At 45.9% G+C, this 26,479-nt stretch overlaps 1 protein-coding gene across 1 annotated transcript; it reads right to left on the bottom strand.

The window, feature by feature from the left end:
* Positions 1-3,658: 3,658 nt before the first annotated feature.
* LOC130029733 (pancreatic lipase-related protein 2-like) lies at positions 3,659-25,367 on the bottom strand. The gene is made up of 12 exons (XM_056120759.1): positions 25,319-25,367; positions 23,777-23,931; positions 21,958-22,083; positions 19,960-20,094; positions 19,116-19,227; positions 16,104-16,223; positions 14,408-14,527; positions 12,410-12,528; positions 10,046-10,175; positions 6,933-7,044; positions 5,767-5,934; positions 3,659-3,722 (listed from the first exon to the last, which is right to left on the bottom strand). The coding sequence occupies exons 1-12, from the start codon at positions 25,365-25,367 to the stop codon at positions 3,659-3,661; spliced, it is 1,410 nt and encodes a 469-aa protein (XP_055976734.1).
* Between the last annotated feature and the right edge of the window lie 1,112 nt (positions 25,368-26,479).

The raw sequence follows: 26,479 nt of genomic DNA, 5'->3' as shown, positions 1-26,479 counted from the left end.
GGGTGCTTTGAACAGGTCATTAATTCCTAAGGTCCTTCCTTCTGAATCAGGACTTGAAACCTTTTTCAGCAAAGGGCTCATCAGTAGCTAAGCTTTTGTGGGCCATCTGATTATGGTAGCATAGACTCGCATAGACTCACTATTGCTGTGCTGTGTGTCAGCAGCTAAGCAGCTATATATATGAACAAGTAGGGATGGTGCCCCCACAAAATGTTATGGACTCTGACATTTTGATTTTATATGATTTTCATATTTTTCAAAATATTCTCTTTTCTTCCCTAGGCCATGGGGATTGGCCATGTGCATGGGATGCTGGGGATTGGCCATGTGCATGGCAAAAAACCTATTTATCACTTCAAACTCCACTCATGGTTTTTTTGTTTGTTTTTGTTTTTTGTTTTTGTTTTTTGCTAAGCAATAAGAGTCAAATAGTATCATATTGAGAGAGACCCCTTTGGAGGATTGGGGAAACAGAACCCCAAGAGTTCAGAATGCTGAAAATATAGCTCAATCTGATGCCATGAGGGAGAGAGAGAGAGAGAAAAGAGAGAGAGAGAAAAGAGAGAGAGAGGCCAACAGAGCGTTCGTAGTAGCGTCAAGAAAGCTTGCAAGTACTCAAAGAGAAAAGGTAGAAACAAAGGCCTGTAGATGCTTTTCATGCCCTGCATTAAAGTTAAAATCTAATTTAGATGGAAATGGATGCATAAAAATTAAACATGTATGTGAGGCTTTTGCCATTAAGTTGTATACCCTCTAACGATAGCTTCACAAAATTTATTCCCTTGATTTGAACATCAAGCTGCATTTGGAAATTTGATTTTGTTGTTTTACAAATTGTTTGAGCTCTGTGAAGAGCGCAAACCCCATTTCTGATCTGCCTCCAACAAAAAAATAGAGCATTAAAGTGTTTAAGATTCAATCAAAGACTTGCTGCGAGTGGCACAATATTAAAAGAACAGAAAAATCAATTCAATTTTTATTTTGAACATGATTTGTCACAAACAGCATTCTAATAGATAACACTGATTATATGGTAACGAGTGTAATTTATATATACCGAGCGCCGTGCCTTTGTCAGAGCGATCATTAAGGAATTTGACACGTATGCAGGAGGACAATAAATGTCAACCGAAATATATACCAGAGAGATATAAATGTGGTGCCGAAGCGAGGGAGGCTAGCATACGCTATACTTAGAAGTAATAATATGCAGTCTAAAGTAGCTTTCGTTTTCAAACAAGGACTCTTTATGTTGTCATTCAAAATATCTCATATTTCTGAAGGTCAGGGATAAATGGCACTATGGGCATTAAAAGCGAGTAAAAGAAAAAAGTAATTTGTTGTTCATTTAACATAACATTTTATGAAATTGCTTGGTAAAATATTCATCCCCTCCACCCCGCTGCCCCTGCAGAGCTACCGAAGTGGGAGAGAGCTGTCCAGTCTCTCTCGGAGTATTTTGTCTCTCCCCTTCTTATCCATCACATCATTGTTATGGGAACATCTTCCTTGGGTGAGATTGCTGTGGAATCAGCGTGGCTGGTGTCTGGGCAAGCAAAGGTGAAGAAATGCAGTTGTCTACACAGTGGCAGGCATGCTTACAGGCCCCAAGTTGGACCCTCATTTGCAGGGTCCCGTGACCCAGTGATGAGAGCCAGACACAAAGGAAAAGGGACATGTCTTTCTGAGACTGAAGGTGAAGGTTCTGATGTGGCAGACAAAGATTACCAAGAAAGAGTTCTTGTGTGGTTATCTTGGCCAGGGACAGATACATTAGGACTGGACCAGTCTCAGATGTGGGTTTTTTAGAAGCCAATAATAACCCATCCATGAGATGCCACCAATGAAAACCTCTACCAGTCACTGATCCCAAACTCCCAAAGATTGTAAAGCTCACATCTCTAAATAACTTTCTGTGCTTATTCAGAATCGGTCAATATCATTATCTTAAATTTAGATTAAAAAATAATAATTAAAATGACACCTCCCTAAAACATAGACAAACCCCACTCTATCCATTACTAAAATTAGCAGAGTTGTTTGCTTCAAATTTTTTTGTACCAAAAAATGTAATATCACTGACATAGTACTTGGGAGGGGCTGGAGTGACAGCACAGTGGTAGGGCGTTTGCCTTGCACGCAGTCAGCCCGGCCGAGCTGGGTTTGATTCCTTTGCCCCTATCAGAGAGTCCGGCAAGCTACCAGGAGTATCTCGCCCACACGGCAAAGCTTGGCAAGCTACCCGTGACGTATTCAATATGCCAAACACAGTAACAACAAGTCTCAAAATAGAGACATTACTGGGCCTGCTTGAGCAAATCGATGAACAACAGGACAGTACCTGGGAAATAAAGATGTACATAGGTGGTTATTTCTGCATTAGAATGGTTTCTTATGTACTTTTCTCAGAGAGGACTTTGGGGAACGCTTCCCAGACAATCTGCATGGACCATGCTCATTCTTTTTCCAAATTTGTGTTTTGAGTCATCTAACAGATATGGTTATTGCACTGCTGATTTCAAATCTGTGCCCTTGGCCCCTGTGGCAGGGAATCTCAGACACTTATGGCTCAGGGTTCTCTGTAGCTCTGTTGCTCCCTGGCCCTTTGTTTACTTTTCAGTTGAGCTGCCATTTCCTCCATGGATTCCAAACAGGAACGGTTCACTACATCAACTTTCAAGACCTTCATGGAGGCTATGGCTTATCTGGAATATTTGCAGTTGGTTTCATTCCTCTGGAGGAAGAGTTCAGGCCACCAGGAGCCAGATTGGTGTGGAGCGTTTTGGGGGTCTTGTCTTGCTGAATCTGCACATTGCCACCAGTGCACATTATTCCCACATCAGTGTCAGTGGTGGGGTGAGAAAACAGAGCTAGCCAGTGTGGCAATGTAGAACATTACACACTCCTGACAGCAAACCCTTGGGGTGGAAGGAAGTTGTTCAGCCCTGCTTTCCTCCCCTGGGAGTCTTGGGAAGCACTTCAAGCTCCCAAGTATCGGGGGAGGGGGAGGCTACCTGAAGATGAGGCTTTCTCTTGAGGCTCCCCAGTTGATTCCAATACGCAGCCAGAATGGTGGAACTTTGGCAATACTGCAGACCTCCAGGGCTGCATCTGATGATGCTGAGGGGGGGCCACGAATCAAATCCAGATTGGATGCATGTTAGGCATGCCCTCTAATCTCTATACTATCTCCCGTTCCTAGGCTTAAGAAAGAAAACCCCTCTTCCTCCATTGCCTCTGCCCAGGAAACATTGAGTCTAATTAGTAATTGCTGGACATGACACTAGCCACAGGCAACTCTTACATGGTCTGCCCCAGCTTGAAATTGGAAGATCTGGGTGGGGCAAAGAGAAAATAAAAGACATTTATTTTATTTGATAGTCCAAGGAAATGAAAGACACAAGAATGGGCCCCTGCCACACAGCATCCTGTGTTTGGAAGGTGGGGGTTGATATTGTCCTAAAATTGATTGAGAGAGAGAGATGGTGCAAAGGCAGATCACAAGGACAATTAGGCATCACCTGGGACCAAGTGGGTGCCAATTCCAAAAGTCACTTTCAATATATGACCCCAGTACAAGAATAAGGTCCATATAGCACCTCACTGTCAAATATCAATGACTTTATTGCCACCAAGACACAAGACCATCAGCTTATTTTTAACAAGGGTAAAGGGCTTGCAGAACATCTTCTTTCACGGTGTCTTTGCCACAGAATTTATACCTGTGGAGGAAAATATTGACCAGATGAGGTTCTTTGGCTGCTGGGAATGAGGAATCAGCTTAGCAAACAGTATTTAGCCAACTTCTTGGAACCCAGATCCCTTTAACCAAAAGCCTCTGCTAAACTAGACTCAGTGCAAGATATTCTTACTGAGTGAAATCACCCTGCAGACTCCCTCCCTCCTGCAGCCTCTTACTGATCTGAGTGTCATCAGTTGGGTGGGTCCCAGGATGCTCCTGATGAGGAGTCTTCAGTGCAGCTTTGGGCCTGGCCACGGGCCTATCAGTTCTCTTTCTTATTCACTATAGCCCCGAAGTGGGAACCATCTATCATTCTATCAGTGGATGAATCGACACATAACATGCGGTCTATCCATATGGGAGAATATTATTTGACAACACGAAGGAATGATGTGTTGACACGAGCTACAACATGGGTGCAACTTGAAGACCTGATTATGAAAGGAGGGTGTACTAGAGGGAACCATCTATGGACCATTCCCGACTAGGAAAGTCTATGGAGACATAAAGTAGATCAGTGGATTTTGGGGTGATGGCTTATGGGAACAGTCTTTTTTGGGGGGGAGGGGCTAAAAGTGTCCTAAAGATGGTGGTGATGATGTTTGCATCACTCCACAAATATGTAAAGTGTCATTGAACTGCATGCTGTAGATGGTGGAGTGTATGGGCTAGACATTGTATTTCAAGAAAAAATATCTAAAGAGATAATGGAGGGTTGTCACGCTAGAGACAGCAGAGACTGGTGAGATTAGGCCTTGAGATGCAGGTCACTATGACCTTTTCTTGTAGAGAATTTTGAGAGGGGATGTTCCACTAAACCAGCCCTCTCTCAAGGCTCAGCTACAGAAGGCAGCTCTTTAACAAGGGAGTTCTGTGCGGTGGGGACCTCCCCACAGAAGGGGTATTTAGTGTGTGGGCTGTACTACACTTGAAAGAAATAACTGTACCTACTCTCTAAACAATGCACACCATCCAGACATTGCTATAACTGCCAGGTCTTATGGAGCGATCAGTTTCACATCAACCCTGGCGAATGAACTGGATGGGAACAATGGAAAGAGGACTGGATTGGACACCAGATCATTTGAGTTCAGTCCTTGTGGGATCACATGCTTGTGGTCTGCTCTGCCTATCTGAAAGAGTGGCACAATGACACCTCATCCTCCCACGCACATATCAGGAGTCGAGCACTGTCACCACTTACAACTGGCACAACTTAGTCACACAGCTCAGCAGGGCCTTGGCATGTGTTTTGCAACATTTTGAAGGGCAATATTTATCCCACTGGTTAGACAAATTACTTGACTCTCCGTATCTTTCTCCTCATCTTTAAGTGAGAGTTGCTGAGGTTTAAGTGATATCTAAGTTTCCTTTAGGTTCTACCCTCTTCAATTTTCTGAGTATTCTCTTTCAAGGGCTGGAGGGATAGCACAGCAGGTAGGGCGTTTGCCTTGCACGCGGCCAACATGGCTGACCCGAGTTCGATTCCTCCGCCCCTCTCGGAGAGCCTGGCAAGCTACCGAGAGTATCTTACCTGCACAGCAAAACCTGGCAAGCTACCCGTGACGTATTTGATATGCCAAACACAGTAACAACAAGGTCTCACGATGGAGAGATGGAGATGTTACTGGGCCCGCTCGAGCAAATCTCTTTCAAGATTGCCACCTTCCCTTCCCCATATTTTCAGTATAGTTTATGTCCTCCTCTCCCAAGTCCCAGCAAATAAGATTCTAATGGATGTGAGATTTATCCCAACTGTGTCTATCTCTCTTAGTCCTTGTCTCCACAAAACCAACTACATCAACAACTGCACCCACCTGACTTTCATTCAGAGATTTATCACCCAACTGTTTTGCCCCATTGTTTGAGATAAAGCAGTTTTATATTCTCCTACTTCTAGACTCCTTTTTAAAAAATCTTTTTGTGTCTTCCTTGCTCTTCCAGCTAAAAAAATTTGCACATATAGAGAGAGATTGATCAGGAACTACAGGCAGTAAGACTTAGGTGGGACAAAAGATACGCACTCAGTTCCATCTTCACCACTTTGTACTGTGACTTGGGAAGCTCCCATTTTGCGCTTCAAGAGATTTAGCCAACTCTTGTTCCAGAGAAACTTGACCTTCTCGATTTTTCCAACATTAAAGTCCACATCAATATCATTCACATAATTTGCTCCTGGTTTGAGGGATCCTCTAAAAACATAAGCATAAAATACTCTATCAGTTAGATAGATAATAATATAGGATGATGCCAATCTATCATTTCTCCAAGTAATGGTGGTTTTTCTGCAAATACCTCCAATGATTCATATACACCTAGGGGATGAAAAATCACAACATTCATGTGAAAGACACACCTTAGAAAAACTATTGCACTCTAAAGTTTCACTGTCTTTGTTTGCCCCTAGGGGAAGTCCAATATTGGAGGTAAAGTCATTTCATTACTGGACTAATTCATATCATGGCTAGTGTTTAAATATGCATATGGTTTAGCAAAAAATACTATACTATCTCAGAGGTAGCATAGGAAATTATCCAAGAACTTTACCTTAACATAAAAATTATGTGAAAGTGCAAAAGCTGAATCCAATTTTACGGCACAGTTATGCATGCATTCAACGCCTGCTACAAAGCACCTTCTGTGCAAACCCTGCCAAAGCTGGGTGCTTTTGAGAAGCTGCCTCCATGCCTCCATATGTGTATAAGAGAGTGAGCATCTTGGAGAGGAGAGTTGACCTATAAATGTGTCTTGCCTGTGAATTGGAAATCCATATACCTATATTAAGAAGCAGCCATTGGCATTCTGAAAAAAGATAGCACAATCTTGTTTTAACTTAATATTATTTTGTGTGTGAGTTACTCCTGGTAGTGTTAAGGAGACCATGTAATGTTGGGATTTAAACTGAGGAGTCTTGCATGAAAGCATGTTCTCCAGATCTTTGAGGCATCTCCCAGACCCCAGTACAGACTTTTAGTAAATTCCTTCTCTCCTCACTTCATTCTCAATGTGCAGTGGGGTGAATTGGTTCAATGGTAAGGCTTCTTTCCAGCTTGGAAAATCCAGGATTCAAGGGTTTTGTAAGGCTAGATTCTGTTTAGTTTCGATGGCTATATTTAAAAAGCAGTTTATCCCCAATCTTTGATGAATAATCTGCTAGGAAAACTTTGTTGCACTTTACCATTGAACTTACTTGAAAATTTGATACTGTTTTGAGTTTCCGTTACTTCCATACAAAGCAACCTTGATGAAGCCACCCATGCTCTTTTTTCCAGACAGTGTGACTGAGACCCTGTATCTCCAACCTGTCCAGAGAAATGCAATAGTTCAGTTCATCCATCTGGTTGAAAAAGAAAATGAACCTACTGAAGCATTCTTGCTTCAAGCTCTGAATGTCCCACGGATAAAAGGAAAGGGAAGTATGATTAACGGTTTACTTCAATGAATGTGGGTTACTAGGATTTCAGGTTCTAGCTGGGGGTGAAGATCACACCTAGAGAGGGGCCAGAGAATGTCTCTATTGCCAGTTAGTACATCTGTGTATAGAAGAGATACATCTGGAGTCTCACATTTGGATAAAGCACTGTAGTGTTCTTCGTGCTCTCTTAGGCTTTGTTGTCATTTTCATATGCAGTGGACATGTTCTCAATTGATGTTGATGAAATTCTCTCTATTAACACCACAACTGCCTGCCCTCATTCCCAGTTTTTCTTGACATCACCAGTTTGCTCTCCAAATACAATCCATTCCAATTAGGGGTGCCTAGCACATCTGGGGACATTTGACTACGTCTGAAAATAGTTTGTGTTTTCACAACTGGATTGTGGGGGGGTTGCTACTGACACCTCATGGGTAGATGGCAGGATGGGTCAAGCCTTCTGCATGCACAGGGACTGAGACAGCTCTAGAAGTTTGTGCATACACAAACACAGATCTTTGGGGAAAAATGCAGTCTCAATGCCCATGTCTGGTTTTTCAACCCAAACCACAGCTCTCCAAGGAAGCCCTGCAACAAAATACCTTCACTGGTACCCCAAGTGGAGCTCTAACTCCCACAGCGGCACTCACTGAGTTGTGATGCTGTTTTCCTTTTGGCTTTTTCACCTGATATGACTTAGGGGCTTACACTTCCACAGAGCTAGCTCCATCTTTCAAAGATCAGTATTTGGTTGTTTCCAACTGATAGAGAGCTAGGCACATCCCACCCCACTGCTATTCTGTATTAAACACTAGCACAGAGAACACGCCTGAACACGCTTGCTTATACACACAGGCCAACACGTTTCTATGTATTTTCTGAGAAAAGAAAGGTTGTGTTAAGGGAATAGGCATATAAACTTGACATGATAAGACCTTTCCTGATAAGCAGTGTGAGAATTGTTAGTGAGCATACAGGAAACACTATGAAGTGAAAAGTATATTGTAAAGTGATATGTGTGTATACATATATATGTATATATATATTTAAATTGGGGTTTGGAGAGTACTGGAAGTAAGACACTTGCTACCTGTGCATTAGACCGTGGTTTGAGCTTCTGTGCCAAATATGGTCCCCTGAGAACCTCTAGAAGTGACCCCTCGGCACTACTAGATCTGGTGCCAAAACAAACAAAACATTTAAAACTCCCTTGAAAAACAACGACACTTTTATTTAGTAACTATGAGATATTCTTTATAACCAAAGGATATGGATGATTTTACAATCTTCTGTTTTGGTTTCTTTTTGAGCTACAACTCATGTTGCTTAGGGCACATTCCTGGCACTATGCTCAGAGATAGCTCCTAGTTGGACTCAGAGCTAAGGATGGAACTTGGCTTGGCTGCATGTACTGCAAGCATCCTATCTGCTATACTACTGCTCTGGCCTCTGATTTTGCTATCTTATACCTGTTTTTCAGTGGGAAGCTGGGCAAAATAACACAGCATTGTGCATGGGGGCACGTTACACGAGTTGACTTACAAGGGCTTTGCCCACCTGCTCTCTTACGATAATGGCCACAGTGGTGGGTGGACCTGTGACCCAGTCTGGAACAGTCATACCACACTCTCATATCACTGATGATTTTTCTTAAAGTCAATATGAGACTAAAGACAAGTCATTTTACTGGCACACATTCAAAAGAACAAAAGCAAACAGTGCTAGCATGGATGTGGGGGAAAAGGGATGCTCCTTCACTGTTGGTGGGAATGCTGACTGGTCCAGCCTTTCTGGAAAACAATATGGACAGTTCTTCAAAAACTAGAAATTGAGCTTCCATATGATCCTGCAATACCACTTCTGGGAATATATCCCGAGGATGCAAAAAAGCACAGTAGAAATGACATCTGTACCTATATGCTTATTGCAGCACTGTTCACAATAGCCAAAATCTGGAAACAACCCAAGTGCCCTAGAACAGATGACTGATTAAAGAAACTTTGGTACATATACACAATGGAATACTATGCAGCTGTTAGGAGAGATGAAGTAATGAAATTTGCTTATAAATGGATAGACATGGAGAATATCATGTTAAGTGAAATGAATCAGAAAGAGAGGGACAGACATAGAAGGACTGCACTCATTTGTGGAGTAGAGAATAACATAACATGAGGCTGACACCCAAGGACAGTAGATACAAGGGTCAGGAGGATTGCTCCATAGCTGGAAGCCTGTCTCATGAGCGGATGGGAGAAGGCAGATGGAATTTAGAAGGGATCATTAAGAAAATGATGGCTGGAGGAATTAGTTGGGATGGGAGATGTGTGCTGAAAGTAGATAATGGACAAAAGATGATGACCTCTCAGTGTCTGTATTGAAAAACATAATGCCCAAAAGTAGATAGAGAGTACAGGGAATAAAGTCTGCCATGGAGGCAGGGGAAGAATGAGGAAGGGGGGAGACATTGGTGGTGGGGAATGTGCACTGGTAGAGGGATGGGTTTTTGATCATTGTGTGATTGTAACCCAAACATAAAAGGTTGTAACTATCTCACAGTGATTCATTAAAATTAAAAAAATATGTCATTCTAATATTCTATTCTTCTATAGAATAGAAATTCCAGTCAGTTGTAATGGAGTTTCTGTCAGTTGCTACCATGGATCTTGACTAATAAGACTAATTCAGTCTTATTATTTAAAAATGGGTAGGATTTAGGTCATATCTGGAGGTATTTAGGGGCTATTACAGGCTCTGTGAATGATGGCGATCAGAGGGACCATAAGTGGTGCTAGGGATCTAACCAGGGTTGGTAAATGCCAGGTAAAAACATTGCCTCTCTGGTCCCTATTTACTAGAATTTATAAATGATTAAAATGGAAACTTACGGGGGAAGTTATCACTTTCTCCTGTATTCAGGTAGAAGGTTTGTGCTACAGCATTGGTTTTCCCCTGAAACTGGTCAGCAAAGTGCCCCATTTTGGGGCATCCTCCAGCTGGGCAAGGGAAACAACGATTCTAGAGAACAAAAAATCAATTTGTTAGTAATAGTCCTTCACTCATGCCCTCGTTTACTCATGCCACCATCCCATCATCCTATTGTCTACATATCCACCCACCCACCCACCCACCCACCCACCATCTATCTCCCCTCCCTGGGTATTCACGATCTCACATAAACCATCAGAACCTCACACAGAACTGTGCTGGACATGCAGAGAAGTACCTGGAAAACCTGAGAGTATTAATGGGAAGAAAAGTCCTATCTGGGAAGCAATAATATTAATATGGAGGAGGAATGTCACGTGACTCTACTGAGTAGATGGAACAGATACCAGGTGAGCAGAAGTGCAGAGGAAGAAATTATTCATGTCCATCTTCACTGTATTGTGAATTGTTTCTCTTGAGAAAGAGACCTGACCGTTCTTTGATGTTTCCCAAATGTCTGACAGCTTAGGAAGTAATCATTGACTTGGAGGTAGAAGTTGAAGCCCTTTGAGTAAGTAAAACTTGCATTTTATGCCCAGTACCACTTGCCCTGTGTTCTGTATCCTCCTCACATCTTTCATCCACAGAATGCAGAATGTTGTGCAAGTTGGAAGGAAGAAGACAAGTAGTTTTGACTTTGTGTCTTCTTATCCAGGTTCCGACAATAACTTAGTGACACAATGACCTCTTAGACCCAGGGAATGGGATATGATGTACTTTAGTTCAACACAGTGGTGTTAAGTTCACAATTATTTGTTTTTCATTATTTTTTGGTTGTTTGGGGCCACACCTGGTGGTGATCTAGGCTGACTCCTGGCTCTGCTTTGTATCACTGCTGCGAGTGTTCAGGGGACCATATGGGTGCTGGGGCCTCATGGCAGGCAAGGACTCTACCTACTTTACTATATCTCTGGACCCCCAAATTAGTTTTGAGATATAAACAGGTCTTTTGAAAATGTATTATTTGAAGTTTTGGACTTTTATTTCCCCTAGTATAAGAAGAGAATCAGATAAGAAAGTCAAAACTTTCACCTTGGTTTGTTGTTTGGGACTGCTAACGCCTCAGAGATTGCTTAGGGGATGTGGTAATTTTATAATGGTGACATCTGGGAGACACCTCCTTAACCATGTAATCAAACAGCAGGATCAAGAGATGTCAAAGGAAAGCATCTGGGTGTGATCCACTGAGAAGAACTCAATTACCACCCATCGAATCACAAAGAAACAAGTTCAGAATGTGAGACTTTCTACCAAATACCTCACCTAGAACACCAACAAAAAAGGGAAAAAATCTCTTTCCAGATGCAAGAAAAGAGAAGGAAAGAAGGAAGGAAGAAAGGAAGGAAGGGAAGGAGGGAGGGAGGGAGGGAGGGAGGGAGGGAGGGAGGAGGGAAAGAGGGAGGGAAGGGAGGAATGAGGGAGGGGGAGGGAGGGGGGAGGGAAGGAGGGAGGGAGGGAGGGAGGGAGGAAAGGTAGGGAGGGCTGGAAGAAAGGAGGGACATAAAGGATAATAAAAACATAGGCTAGAACAAACAGTGTTTCCCAAAGTGGGGGATTCTGTGCTCCCATGAGGAACTTGAACAATTGGGATGGGGGCGTCTAGTAGGAGCCTCAGGTGCAATTGAGGGTTTTTTCCTATTTCTTTGCTTAAACAAGAGAGATTTCTAGGGAGTCACTGAATTTCTTTTTCCCTGAGAGAGGGGCAGTACAGTAGATCAAATAAGTTTGGGGAGCTCTGAACGCTAGAGAATATTATTTGCATATTTATAAAGCCTGAAAGTGGGTGAAATATTAGAAAAGGCAAATAGATACATGTTGAATGTCTTGAATGTTGCTTTCTAGGAGAACATTCTTATTCTTAAGCAATGAGAGGTGAAGTATTTATAAGTAACTTGTCCTGATAGCTTTAGTTTACTTCCACCTAATTTTGGGGAAAAAGTGTTTCCCAAATGTGTGGGAAATCCCAAATAAAACAGTTAATAATGGACAGGGTGTGGTAATGGAGGCCAAGTGTTCACTGTACTCACTCTCCACTTGTACATGGGATTGTGCAGAAGAAAAAGTTGGTGATGAAGGCCAGGCCCAGATTTGTTCCACCCCGTCCTGCCCACCCTAGTCCCAGGAGGAAGAGACTGCAGCTGGCTCAGCTTTCAGAGAAGCTTCCCTGTTTGTAGTGGAATTCCAGCTCTGTTCTGTTCCAAGTCCCAAAAGGAGAAAATTATCTAGAACCGGGGCACCAGTGACAGTGTCCAGGTGTGACCTACCTCCTGGAAGTCTTTGTAGGAGGCACAGGGGTAGCCCAGAAAGCCATCCGGGTTGAGGATACTGCTTGAGTAATACTTGTAGCTTCTTAGGTGGTTGCATGCTACAAAGTGAGTGGCTCCTGACAAAGCAAAGGTCAGGTATTTGACTGAAGGACCCTGAGTCATCAGGCCCCAGAGAGGAATCTCCTCTTCCTTCCCAGAAACAGAGCTGCACACCTGACAACAGTGTCAGCAGTGGAAAGTTTCTGCAACTGATGTTGACAGATTTGAGGGAAAAGAAGAAATTCTGCTGACTTGCCTTGTAATGGTGGGTGGTCCAAGGCCACCCACCTACCCACTGTACTCTCTCTTACCCTGTTTTTTTCTTTCAACCCAAACCCTCTTGTGGAAAATACTGGTTTTTATTTCTCAGGTTCCTTGGTGCAAAATTTCCTATGGAGTGATTCTTGAGAAGTCCAAATATACCTGGGGACCACTACCTGGGGAGGGGGCGGGGAACTTAATCCACTGTCCATGGGAAAAAAGATTGTTCCCTTTCATAGAGGTGGATATTAACTCACACCCAGCACTCCCAGTAACCCTGACCCAGCCAAAGTGGGATTCTGTATAGCCCACGCCAAGGCTCATTACAAATCTACAGGGCCAGTTTCATACTTGGTTCTTTCACCCCAAACTGCTGCCCAGGGAGCCCATAATACAGAAGCTAGTGGACTTAATTATTCCTGGGTGAGCAGCACCCCATGAGTCAGAGTTCTCCCACAGAAACGTGCTCCCCCATCCATGGGCTGGGTCTCCCTCTATTGCCTTCCTAATGAAATCTGGGGCACCTCCTGTTTTGTGTGCCTGCCTGTCACTTCGGGAAGGCGGCAACCCTCTATGTGACCCCAGCATCTCGGAAGGAGAGAGGAACAGCCTCATCATCCTGGAGTGACATAGGGTGAGCACAGAGGAGGGACCAGCTCCCTTTGCCTACAGTTGCTGCCAGTTGCTGTGTTATCCACTGCCTTTCGCTCCAGCATGTGGCATCTTGAAACAGCAGGGAACGGCCCACATGAGCTCCTGCTCTGGGCCAGGCACGGAGGGGCACTGGAGTGTCTGGGACACTCACCAACTGGCCCTGGTCTCCCGGGTCAGGAAAATAAACCCCAGTAGGCAGTGATTCGAGGCTGTGTTTGGCAGGGAGAGCCAGGCTGTCTTGGGAGCAGAGCAAAGGGCAGAACAAGTGGCTGATAATGGCATGGGCCTACTGCTTTTGCAACATTATGGTTTGGGGACCTGCTTGCTTTGATAAACTGAGATACACAAAAGCTCATTCCCCAGACTTCCAGGCCTTTCCCGCCAACACATGGCTCATGTTGTTCCCCCCTTTCCATTCCCAGGCCCTATCAACAGTGAAGGGCAAGAAAGTGTTGGGGTTGGAGTTATAGTACAGTGGGTAGGGCTCCTGCCTTGCACACGGCCGACCCAGGTTCAGTCTCTAGCACCATATATGGTTCTCTGAGCCTCACCAGGAGTCATTCTTAGTCCAGAGGCAAGAGTAAGCCCTGAGCACAGCTGGGTTTGGCTCCAAATAAGAAAGCAAGTAAGCAAGGAGGAAAGAGCACACATGGATGCTCATGCCCCGGGTCCCTAAGGAACAAAAAGAGGTGGTAGGAGCAAAAGCAGAGTTGGGAATGTGCCAAGGTGCCTGCCACTCATCTCAACAGGTTGGTGAGCTGGGGGAGATGTACACTGGGGCATAAGGTCAGGCCTTTGCAGTCAGAAACTGGGCCTAAAATGGTGTGGGGAGTGGCCTGAGGCAAATTTATAACTTTACTGAGTTAGTCTTCCCATCTGTAAAATGGGAGCATCAGAGGACTAGTAGCATGGTTGTGAACACACCAACCCTGAATGTCCTCCCAAAGTGGTGGCAGTTCCAGCACATGCTGGCCAGGCCAACTCACAACTCTGCTTCTTCCCGCACTGGCAACATCCACCTGGTTACCCCCACTTACTTACCTTCCCAGATTCCATTTATATCAACAATGGTTGAAATGATATTTTTCTGACATCCAGGCATTTGCTTTCCTCCATTGGGAAAGAAATCCAGATGGCCCACCTTTTGGCTCATTCCAAACCCTGAAACAGTGGGAGTAGAGGTGAACGGGGAGGAGAAGAGTGGGCCCAAAGGCTACGTGCTTAGTCGCAACCCCAGGGAGCAGGCACTTTCTACGGGGGGCCACCAGTCTCTGGCTCTGCAGGAGCACTTGGAACAAGACCAGGAGGAAGCAGAGAACAGTGAAAGGAGGGGAGAGGAAGGAAGCTCTGGGGGAGCATGGACACACTCTAGTTCGTGTGTCTGTGGGGAAGAGGCCCTGGCCAGTACTGATATACAACAGTGGACACCAGTAGCCTGGGGGACCCAGGGACCATTCCTGGTAATTCAGTACTTCAGCCTGATGATGCAGTGCTGCTCTGGTCCATTGTAACTGGCCATAGATGGGGACCCAGGCGGAAGTGGAGATCAGACTCTGGACCTTACACTTATCAGGTATGTGTTTTATCGCCATCTCTTAAGCCCCTGGAGAAATTCTGCTTACTCATTAAGTTTGCAAATTTTGATTCCTACATCCTATTGTAATCGTGATCACATCATATTACATTGTTATGTGGAGAGTCTTGACATAATGGCTCCAGGTTTTGGACTTTGAAATTCACAAATGTGACCACATCCAGGTTCTACTTGCAGGTTCTTCCCCACTGGACAATGAGTTTACCCAAGCCTGAGTTTCTTAGCTATGAAATGGCAAAAATATACAATTTTAAAGGTTGTTCCTAGAATTAATGTTCAAAATGTTCAATGCAGCACATGGTAAAAGCTCAGTGAGATCATCATTGTAAAAAAATTGTCAAGAAATGCCTGGATTTTAAAAAATGATGTCTGAATGCCAAGAAAGGGTATGTTTTTGATATTGAAATGCTATGTTAATATTTAATATTTAATTAAACACAATATTTAATATCAACACTATTTTAATGTTAAATTAATCTTTAATGTCAAGAATATTAAAAATAATATCAATATTTCATTTAGAAGAAGCATAGCTAGAGATGTGTGTCATCTCTGACAAACAAACTGTAACCAAAGATTTGAAAATAGAGGGTTGGGAAACTGGAGAGACAGCCCTGGGGTTGGAGTGCTTGGCTTGCCTGCAGCTGACCCTGCGTGGACCCCTACATGGTCTAAGCACTGATGGAAGTGGTTCCCAAGCACAGAGCCAGAAATCTCCCCTGAACACTGTGATCCCCAAACAAAACAAAGGAAGTAGGGCTGGGGAGGCAGTATAGGAATTAGGGGTGGTGCCAATTTGCTCCCATCTAGCCCAACTGGTTGAGAAAAAGAAGATAAAAAATTTCAGAGAATGAGCTTTGCATTTGCAGGTATGGCTCATAAAGCAAAAATAAACGTAGGAGCCACTCAGGTTACTCTCAGTTGACAGGGAAAGCATGTCTGAAGGCTGATCCCGTGCTCCACAGGTTGGAGCAGAGCCTCCTTTTTGGGCTCTGGGGTTCACTGGCTGTCATTAGTGGCTGGTGCGTGTCAGGTTGAACCTTGCTGACTGCCACCTCTGCAGGACCTGTGTGTAGCTGGGGGCCGGGGGCACCTGCTGTCCTCCCAGAGGGCCCGGATTCCAGGAGATGGGGCGGAACTCACCGACGTTTGGGATGATAGGAGCAGAATCCGTGTGGATCACATCCACGAACATAGCATCTGACGGGTCCAAGCGCACCTCCTCGGGCGCGCCCTGGAAGCACGGTTCTGCGGGATCCAGCCCTGAGAGGGGAAAAAACAGGGAAGCTGGGGTCTCAGGCAAACCGGAATCTAATCTCTGGACCCACAAACCGAGCAGGAAGGTTCCAGAACAAGGTCCAGTAATCCCACCTCCACGGTTTGACAAACTTAGGGGGCAAACAGGCTGGGATAGAAAGGCTGAAGGAGAGTACGACCCTGCCAAAGAATGTTCAGAAGCCCCCAATGTTTAAGTCTGGAGCCAGGCACCCCACCCCAAGCCCCGTTCCTTTACTCCACTCCCCACTCACACCTGCTACTCAGTAGTCCTCTGAGAGCTCCGAGGCCCCACCACGCAATCCACACTCTGAGCATGCGCAGACTCCTCCTCTGGGCTTCTCTTAAGTGGTCCCCACTGCTCATCTGCATCTTACCCATAGAAGACTCCTCAAACATCACCTGTGCTTCTCAGTTCTAACTAAGGACAGTGTCGAGGATTATTTAGTACTTATTCATTCTGCTTTGAATCCTGCTTGCTACGTCCTGGTCAGTCTCCCAGGCTAGATTGATTCCCTGGAGCTGGGGCTAGCCCAGTTCATCTTCCCAGAGAAGTAGAGTGGAGGGAGCCAGACTCGGGGGCCTAGATTTTAGCCCTGGTTCTGCTCACGGTAAAATGACTGTTACCTTCACTAGTCTCACCTGGAAAATGGGCATAACATGTGAAAGCACCATGAGAAAGTAGAAAAGAAAGAACTTTTGCCAACTGATAATCTCTAAGTCAGTATTAAGGGCTCACACCACAGCTCCTGCCTGACATTCTGTTCCTGCTTCAGCATCCCATTTTGTCATTATACTAAAAAAGTAAAGGTAAAGGCCCTCCTGTTGATCGTCGATTTGCTCGAGCGGGCCCAGTAACGTCTCCATTGGAGACTTTGTTGTTACTGTGTTTGGCATATCGAATACTCTTGGTAGCTTGCCGGGCTCTCCGAGAGGGGCGGAGGAATCGAACTCGGGTCGGCCATGTTGGCCGCTTGTAAGGCGAATGCCCTACCCGCTGTGCTATCGCTCATAGCACAGCAGTAGGGCGTTTGCCTTGCATGCAGCCGACATGGCCGACCCGAGTCATTATACTCAAAATGACAAAAATCCAAAAATAGAGACAGAATATTGAGTGTAGCAAGATCAAAAAAGGAACTTATATACGAAGGAAAGCCATAAAATGTGTGACATCTATCAAATGAGACTCTACAAGATAGAAAAATATGGAAGAATGTAGTATAAAAACAACAAATGAATACCTCGCTAAGAATAAAATCAAGGTAGCACTGTAGCACTGTCCTCCTGTTGTTCATCAATTTGCTTGAGTGGGCCCAGTAAAGTCTCCATTGTGAGACTTGTTGTTACTCTGTTTGGCATATTAAATATGTCACGAGTAGCTTTCCAGGCTTTGCTGTGCAGGCGAGATACTCTCGGGTAGCTTGCGGGGCTCTCCGAGAGGAGCGGAGGAATTGAACCCGGGTCTGCCAGGCCGGCCGTATGCAAGGCAAACACCCTACCACTGTGCTATTGCTAGGGCCATACCTAAACAAGATGTCTCAGTAAAAAATTCTGAAAAACAGTTCTTTAAAAAATCCGTACCATAGGACTGCTACAGAGAGTACAGAGGGCAGGGTGCTTGCCTTGCAAGCAGACAGCCTGGATTTGATCCCTGGCACCACATGTGTTCTCCTAAAGCCACCTGGAATGATCTCTGAGCACTGTCGGGTGTTGCCCCCAAATAAAACAAACAAAATCCAGTGATAACCAAACCAAAATGAAATAACAGTAGAGGCTATCATGACCAACTATATGCCAAACAAATGGGACAACCAAGAGGGACAGATAGATTTCTATAGCATGCTAGAAATAACATTGTTTAAGTCACAGTGTGCTCTGTACTCAGTGCTCCCTGCAGTGTTCAGAGAACGAAGCAATGTCAGGGATCAAATCCTGGAATCCTACATACAAAGATGCACTCAATATTTTGAGATCTCTCTGGCCCCTAAAATTGAACATTACATTAAAGGATCACATCATGACCAAATGTGGATTAAAAATCCCCCCAAACCAACATCAAACCTCCATGTCAACAAGCCCAATCTAGCACAGCGCCCTAACTAAAGTAAACCTTCACTAGACGTTGGGTAGAATTGCCAAAGCAAAGCACTGATTTTGCTGCAAAAACTGATTTGCAGGGACTGGAGCAATAGCACAGCGGATAGGGTGTTTGCCTTGCATGCGGCTGACCCGAGTTCGATTCCCAGAATCCCATATGGTCCCCTGAGCACAGAGCCAGGGGTAATCCCTGTGCAACACCGGGTGTGACCCAAAAAGAAAAAAAAAACTAATTTTCTGTCTGTGTGTACCTCATCTGCTTAATTGTTCATTCACTTGTTTACTCAATTGGCAGTACCTAGCACAGAGCACCTCCTGCGAGGCACGTCTTAGCCAACCAAACTGATTTCCCGACAGTAAAATACTGAGGAAACAAACTAATTTTAAACATCAGCTCTTTTTTCCTCCTTCCCTCATCATACTTAATTACATTCCCAGGCTGTGAGACTAATATGTTACTTACATCTTTCTCCTTTTTTATGAACATATTTTTTATGGTCATGCATGTCTGAATATACATGAAAGTATGTAGGCAACCATCTCTATTTTCTTGGGTTGGGACCACATCTAGAGGTGCTCAGGGTTTACTCCTAGCTCTGAACGCAAGGGGGGACTCTTGGGGCCATGTGGGGTGCTGGGGATGGAACTCAGGTCTTCCATAAGCAATGCAAGTACCTATCTCTCCAACCCTCCAGAGCAGGGCACCCTTCACTGGAAATGCCCAAGACTGCAGGTCCCGGCTCCCCGCAACCCTTAGGTTCCCCCTGTCTCTGCGTTCCCTACCTGTGATCCTGCCCACGCGGCCCTCCAGTCTCCGGCCGGCCTCTCCCGCGACGTGTGAGCCAAGGCTGTGGCCGATGATGTGCACGTTCTCGGGGCTGTAGCCCAGCTTGGTCTGCGGAGAGAGGGCGCGTCGGGTCCCGGCCTGGGTGGCTCGCGCGCCCTCCAGGACAGGGCGGGAAGTTGAGGACTTCGGCAGGAAGCGGCCAGAGGCCGGCTCTTGCGCGGGGCAACAGTGCTGACCAGCGGCCGCCGTGCCAACTGCAGGCAGGTGACAGGCGCCGGGTGGTCGCTCTGCACAAGCTCCCGACCTGTTCTCCTAGCAGCAGCGGGCTAGGAACTGGGAGTCTCCAAAACAGACCTTCTGGGACAGGCAGCCCAGCCTGCTCTCAAGGAAGGCTTCATTTCAGAGGGGAAAGCTAAGGCAGGAAGACCTGAAAGGCACTGGCCCCAGTGACCGGCCCTCCCCAAACCATAGAAGGAAAGACCCTGGAAGTTTCCAGTCTTGCCCTGGTCCTTGGGGCTGCACTGGGGTACAGCCTGAGACATACTCTCTCTCTCTGTCTCTCTCTGTATCTCTCTGTCTCTCTGTGCTCTCTGTGTCTCTCCTCCTCCTTTTCCTCCTTCTCCTCCTTCATCTCTTCCTCCTCCTCCTCCTCCTCCTCCTCCTCCTCCTCCTCCTCCTCCTCCTCCTCCATCTCTTCTTCCTCCTCCTGCTTCTCCTCCTCCTCCTTCTCCTTTTCCCCCTCCTCCTCCTCCTCTTCCTCCTTCTCCTCTTCCCCCTCCTCCTCCTTCCCCTTCTTTTCTCCTCCTCTCTCTTTCTTTCCTCTCTGCCCCCAGGTTTTACCGACAGCTCCTGGATGAGGTAGGCGATCTCAGCTCCGACCACCCGGAGGTTGTGGACGGCCTGGGTGTATTCCGCGTGTGAGCCCCCTTTCCAGTCCACACAGATGCAGTTCACCTGCTCCACTTGAAACATGTTCTGAGGAAGACCAAGTCAGAGAAACCTCTGAACAGCTGCAGGCGGAAGAGTCACCCCCTTCAAGCACCTGGTTTGTGATGGTGCCTTGACAGTTCCTCACACTTATCATGGGTCCCACAACCACTATGAACCTGGTATTTGTCTCGGGGTGGGAGGGAGGGGTTCAGGGATTAATCTTGTTCCTGCGAGTGTTAGGGACTATTCCCTGGGCCTGTGCTCAGAGATCACCTGTGGTGGTAGGAATTGAACTTGGGTTGGCTGCCTGTAAGGTAAGCACTTTACCTTTTTTACTGTCTCTCTGGGCCCAAACTACATTTTTTTTAGGGGGGGTATGGTATTGTTTTCTGGCCACATAGAGTGGTTTCTGTGTAGGGCCAATTTCTAGTTCTGTACTCAGAAGTGACTTCTGGCTTTACTGAGAGGCCAAATGCAGTGCCCTAGATTAAACCTCATGCAAAGCCTTACTGTCTGTACTATCCAGAATGGGTATTCTTATCCCCATTTAACAGAGGTGGAAACTGAGGTGTGAAGGGTGCACCAGTCTTGTCTAAGGATGCAATCCTACTAAACCTGTGTCTTTTCTGTCATTTAGGGTGATGGCTATCTATTCTGCAAGCACAGATCCCAGTCCTTGAAGGGAATACAGGTGAAGACTTCATATCCTTTGTTCTTTTGGAGATGCCCTGGGTGCTCCTTGGCTGGTTGGAGGCCAGGGCATTGTGGTGAACCACACACCTCTGACCTGCTTCTCCAGGTCCTCATGACCTCCTTCTGGGACTCAGGGGGTCCCAACTTCCAAAGGAACAGAGAGCCCTTAAGTAGGGGCTTGATTAAGCCCCTAAAGGCAGTGCCTGTGGGTGACTCCCATAGACTAGATGTGTAGGTACATAGATGTGATATCTTTTGGACAGAAGATGCGGTTTTGTGTTCTACCTCTGCACTCAGCCTTGAACTTCTTTATTTATTCTTCTTTGTTTTTTTTGGTTTTTGGATCACACCCGGCGATGCACAGGGATTACTCCTGGCGGTGCTCAGGGGACCATATGGGATGCTGGGAATCGAACCCGGGTTGGCCGCGTGCAAGGCAAACACCCTACCCGCTGTGCTATCTCTCCAGCCCCACCTTGTACTTCTTTAGGGCTTACTTTCCTCATATATAAAATGAGAAAATAATCATAATTCGTGTCATGTTGCTAGAAGCATTAAATGGGACAAAGATAAAAAAAAAAGTGAGAGAGACAATTTGTACAGCATCAGTTTCCTAGAATGTGCTGGGAAGATAGATGTCACCAATAACCATTCATTGCTAAAATTCATGAAACCCTTGGAGCAGCACTATTTAGCAGTGTCACCACTAGATACATGGGGATGTTTAAAATTAAATAAAATGAAAATGTCACTTGTCATTACAAGTGCTCCATTTCAAGTGCTCCAGTGGTTATTGTCTCCTGATTGGGATGGAAGGTGTAGAAGCTAGAAAAAAAAGAGAGCAGATACAGATGCTCTCTAGCATCACACAAAGTTCAACCACATAGTGGTTAAAGGGGAAGATTTAAGGGTTTATTGTGTCGCACCGGGTATTATATTAGCCTCCGGAGACAAAGACTAGGTCATTTGCTATAATCTCAGTCTCTGCGAACTCCTCATTGGACTGAATCTTTCCAGCCTCTAGAGGTGAACTTGAATTTGGTTGGCTGGGAGAATTCGACAATGGAGGCCCCTGAGGACCCAGGTTTCCTCCCATAGTTTCAGGAAGATTCTGTCACTCCCAATAACTTCTGTCCCGGGGTCAGAACACTGGGGTTCCAGAGCATGGCTCTGGGGGCTGAGCTCACCTGGTGTGGACAGGTGAGAGGACCCTACCTTGCACATGTCCACCAGCCAGTCATTCTCTCCCTTGTCGACGAAGCCGTGGACGATGAAGCGTGTCTTGCGGTTCAAGTTGAAGTTTGAAGCCTCAACGGTGTCAAGGTCAGTGGAGCTGATGAGCTGGATTGATTAGGGAGGATGAATGGAAATGTCAGCCCCTTTCCGTGCTGGGGAGGAGTTTAGCCACTTTAGCCAATCTCGGTAGCTCAGGCTGCAAAGCTCCTGTGAAGTCTAAAATGGGATTTCCTGACCTGAAGTCCAAGGACATGGACTTTCTTTCATCCTTAATCCCTGACTGAAGCCTAGTATTTGTGTTCACGATGAAATTAGACAACAAAGTCTTGGAAACACTGCCAACAATAGGGAATTTCCTGTCCCTTTATGGTCTTGGGGGTAGCTTGCAATATCACTCAGATTTCATTGCTATTTTAAATAACAGTGGTCAGTAGCCACCATCTAGATCTTGGTAGTAGAATTATAAATATATTACTGTCTCTTGTGTTTATCTTTTTTTTTTAACCGGATAACAGATTTCCTATGGAATTGGTTTCTTTCATAATCCAATGTATTTTGTTTCATGCATTTAAAAACTGTCCTAAGATAGGGCCTATAGGTTTTCTAGGTGGTCCAAGAAGTCCCCATCCCAGAAAAGAGGAAGCACCCAGTTAAGGGTGGTTCAGCTTGAGGGAACCCTCAGGGTATGTCAAGTTTGTGGGGCCAAAGCTCCAAAGGTCCATCAGCCACCAGGGACGTGAAACGAGAAGAGGATCACAATATCTCAATGGCACCATCATCCCATCCAGAAATTCTCTCGGGGGCTCTAGGGTTTGGGGGATTCTGTCACTATGGTGCCTGTCAGAGACCTGGAAAATGACATCTGGCTCTTCACATTGGGCTGGTGTAAAGCCCGCTGAAGGTATAAACTTCTTGAATTCGAGCACATTTTATTTTCATGCTAATTGATTTCTCACATTCTGAAGATTTCTGGCAGATGGGATGGCATTTTGACATCTGTCTGTTATGACCCCCCTCCCCATCCAAAGTCTAGTGTCCACCATCCCCACCAAGCTGACCCCCTCTCCTGACACTTCTTACTTTAGGAGCCACCAAGTTCCCATTCTCTGAGAACTTTCCCATACTGGGGAAGAGGCATGCTATATACATTTGTTACCTGAACCTGACACCTAGGCATTTAATTATGCTAGATTACAGGTGTGCTGGCAGAAAGGCAAAATATATAAATGCAAAGTTGTCTGAGCTGGTTCTTCTACTTACTAGAGAGTGTCTGGAATAAGCCTGTCTTGCAGCACCTTGCAAGATTTCTGAGATTGTAGGGTTCTCCCGCGCTCCCATCTGTTCTCTGGCTTGGTTACATGTTCCCTCTCGGCCACCATCTTCTAGCTCCCGGGAAAGGAGAGGATTGTCATAGTCCACCTCCAAAGCCCTGCCAGAGGTGCATCTACCAGTCCCAGGTAGGATGAAAGTAGCAGGTATTGTGGAGTCTTCACACCTAGATTTCTACTTGGAGGATGCCCAGACCCTTTCCACCCAGGAACAGGGTCCCAGTACTGGGGAGACATTGATGGTCCTGCTCCCATGTGAGTGAGCTTGTACATGGCTGGAGGTGGGGGGTTCCCATATATTTTATCAGATACCATCATAGTTTAGAACCCCAGGAGCTACAGTGGTCTCAGTTGTCCCCCTGATGGTGGAGCCCCACATGCCAAATTCCTAGGCAATGAATTTATTCCTCAGGTATCAAGGTGAGGACCCCCACAGCCACCCTAAGGTGTTACATCATGCTTGCTCTTACTTGGAAGTTGTTGGGATTCTCATTCGTGTACAGAAGAAAGTGGGTGTTGATGACCTCCGGGGACCAAGGAAGTAAGTTTAAGGGCCTCTGGAGAATGCCAGTCCATGGTTTTTCATTGGAGAAGCAGCCGAAAGGGCTGTAGCAGATCTCTTTTCCTGGGGTAGGAGAGAGAGACAGGATGCTTGTGAGGTTGGGGCATGTAGCTGAGGCATTTCAGCCTCACAGATAGAGCTCCAGGTGCAGTCTGGAGCTGCCAGAGGCTGACAGCGGCTTTGTCTTCGCCATCAGGGTTAGACTTGGAGCCTGGGGTTGGGGGTATCATTCATATACTCACAGATGCATGCCCAGTTCAGCTTTTGAAACACGGCTCCTGAGGATCTGGATGGGGCCTTGATCTGGCACATTTGACAAGTCTCTTTAGTCCTCAGCCAAGTTGGGAAGTGACTAAGCGTCTCTGGGTACCTTCTCCCCTAAAACTGAGCTCTTCCATAAAATAACCCCAAGGCTGCAAAAACCCACCTTGTGGACACATGAACGAAGGGCTGATAAGACATTGACCTGGTGCCAGTACAGACCCAGAGAAGGCCGGACCTCTCCCTCTGGGAGAAGCTCCAGCAGGAATAAAAAAAACAGAAAAGGAATATCAACTACTTCCAACTCTACCTCCATGGCAATCACTCTAGCAACGGACTCTTATCTAGGTAGAAAGCCCCACGTGGGGTAGTTGGGAGAAACCCTATAAAAGCCAACTTGAACAAAGGAAGTACAAGTGCATGCATATGCTTCCTGTACCCTGTGCTGCCTGTGCCCTGTGCTGCCTGTGCCCATGTGCTGCTGCGGTGCCCTGCTCCCCTCTTGAGAGGTGAACTTTCATAGTTTCATGTCTAATGCTTGTATGTGTATTGCTCTACTTTGGAGAAGCCCACGTTCTCTCTTGAGCATGCTCTCTCTCTCTCTCTCTCTCTCTCTCTCTCTCTCTCTCTCTCTCTCTCTCCCTTTCTCTCTCTCTCTCCACCCCCCCTCCACTCTTTCTCAAAACTTTCTAATGAAACCTAATTTTTACGTAAAACAACAACAACAACAAAACACCCCTATGATCTCTTCCAGGGCTGGGGATATGGCTCAAAGGGCTGGAGTACAAACGTATGTGGGATCCCCGGATCCACCCCTGGTACTGGCAGGCCTCTGAGCACTTACAGCACCCCCAAGCACTGCTGGGGTATATAAATACCCCCAAATCAAAGGCAAAAACCAAAATTATTCTTTTAGAACACTCTCAGGGGCCCATCCTTTTAGTTCATCAAGTGTCAAGCATTTGTCATGATTCACATCACATAGAGATGCTGCTGGGCACGTTCAGGCATTTCTGTCATGCTGACACAAGCCTATCCCACTTTGAATGGTGGGGACTGTGTTTCTTGAAATCCTGATTAAGCTAGTGATGGAAATGGTGATGAGAAGCTGCAGGCTCTCACTGCCCACCTGCCCGGTGATATTAGAATGAGAAGATTCTCCCCCGAGGGATGAAGTGGGCATCCTCACCTGTGACTGTGGTCAGCAGGAGCAGGCCAATGGTCCACGAGGGCAGCATCTGTGTGGAGGCAAACAGACAATGAGCAAAGCCGACCAAACCCAGAAACCGAGGGTTTTCCTTTCAGGAGGGGACCCTAAGTCTGGGGCCAGGCCCAACCCCAGCCCACAACACAGGGATTGGCAGCCTGTGTCAGCTGTGACTTACTGTGTGGCAACAGAAGTCCCACTTGCAGTCCCAGAGTTGACCGTGGGCTTTTATCTCTGGCCTTCTCCTTTGGACTCCTCGGAGTATAGGGCGGGAGAGGCACGAACTGATTCTGAACCGAGGTTATCATAAGTATACACACCCTGCTCCGCCCAGGAGCATGCTGTTTATAAAGTGAGATTTCAGGGGGTGCAGAACCGACTCCAGGGCTGGCACTAGGCTCCGTGAATCTGAATTCACAGGTAGTTCTCAAAAGCTTGGGTTCCCTATGCCATAGCACCTCCTATTCAAACATCTTTCAGGAACCTGGGCCCCGAGTCTGTCTCATGGCTCTGAATTTTTTTTAGCAGAGCTGAATAGTCATGGAAAATTCTTATGTTCAATAGACGTGTCGTTTTCACTCATGGGATGTAGTGGGCACAGGGTAGCCCTCCAAGCACCCAGCCACAGAATAAGTTCCTGTGGGTGGAGATGTTCCCATGATTCAAGTGAATGACGTTCAAACATATGTCCCTTGGTGTTCAAAACATGGAGTCTGCTTTCAAGCACTGTGGAGACACCCTAGGTGTACCTTGACCTGGAGATAAGATGGTCGGGTTTTCTTCCCAACTACCCCCACCTTCGTCCCTGAGTGGAGAATCTGGGTGAACAGCCAGGTGTTGCTTCGCTTTTCTTTACACTGCCTGATCATTAAGATACTCCAAAGTGCATAAATCTTTTTGTTTTCTTTTTTTTTTGGTTTGTTTTGGGGGCCACACCTGGTGCTGCTGAGGGCTTAGTCCTGGCTCTGCACTCAGGGATCACTCCTGGGGGACCTTGTGGAGAATATGAGAAGCTGGGAATCAAATCCAGGTTGGTTGTGTGCAACATAAGTGCTCTAGCCACTGTACTATCTCTCCAGCCCCCAAGTGCACATATCTTAACTTCAGAACTTGAGAGTGGTATAATTAGTATGAAAAGTGTGT

This window comes from Sorex fumeus, unplaced genomic scaffold (assembly GCF_029834395.1).
Source record: "Sorex fumeus unplaced genomic scaffold, SorFum_2.1 ptg000043l, whole genome shotgun sequence".
NCBI classification, from domain to species: domain Eukaryota; kingdom Metazoa; phylum Chordata; class Mammalia; order Eulipotyphla; family Soricidae; genus Sorex; species Sorex fumeus.
Note: the sequence above shows the minus strand (reverse complement) of the source record. Positions and strands in the feature narration are given on the sequence as shown.

What these genes read in the sequence shown, in the direction of transcription:
- LOC130029733 (XM_056120759.1), bottom strand. Translation starts at nt 25,367, where the DNA reads ATGCTGCCCTCGTGGACCATTGGCCTGCTCCTGCTGACCACAGTCACA. An exon ending in AGAAAGTGATAACTTCCCCC is followed by an intron (nt 7,045 to 10,045) that starts GTAAGTTTCCAT and finishes TTCTCTGGACAG; the next exon opens with GTTGGAGATACAGGGTCTCA. An exon ending in AAACAGTATCAAATTTTCAA is followed by an intron (nt 5,935 to 6,932) that starts GTAAGTTCAATG and finishes TTATGTTTTTAG; the next exon opens with AGGATCCCTCAAACCAGGAG.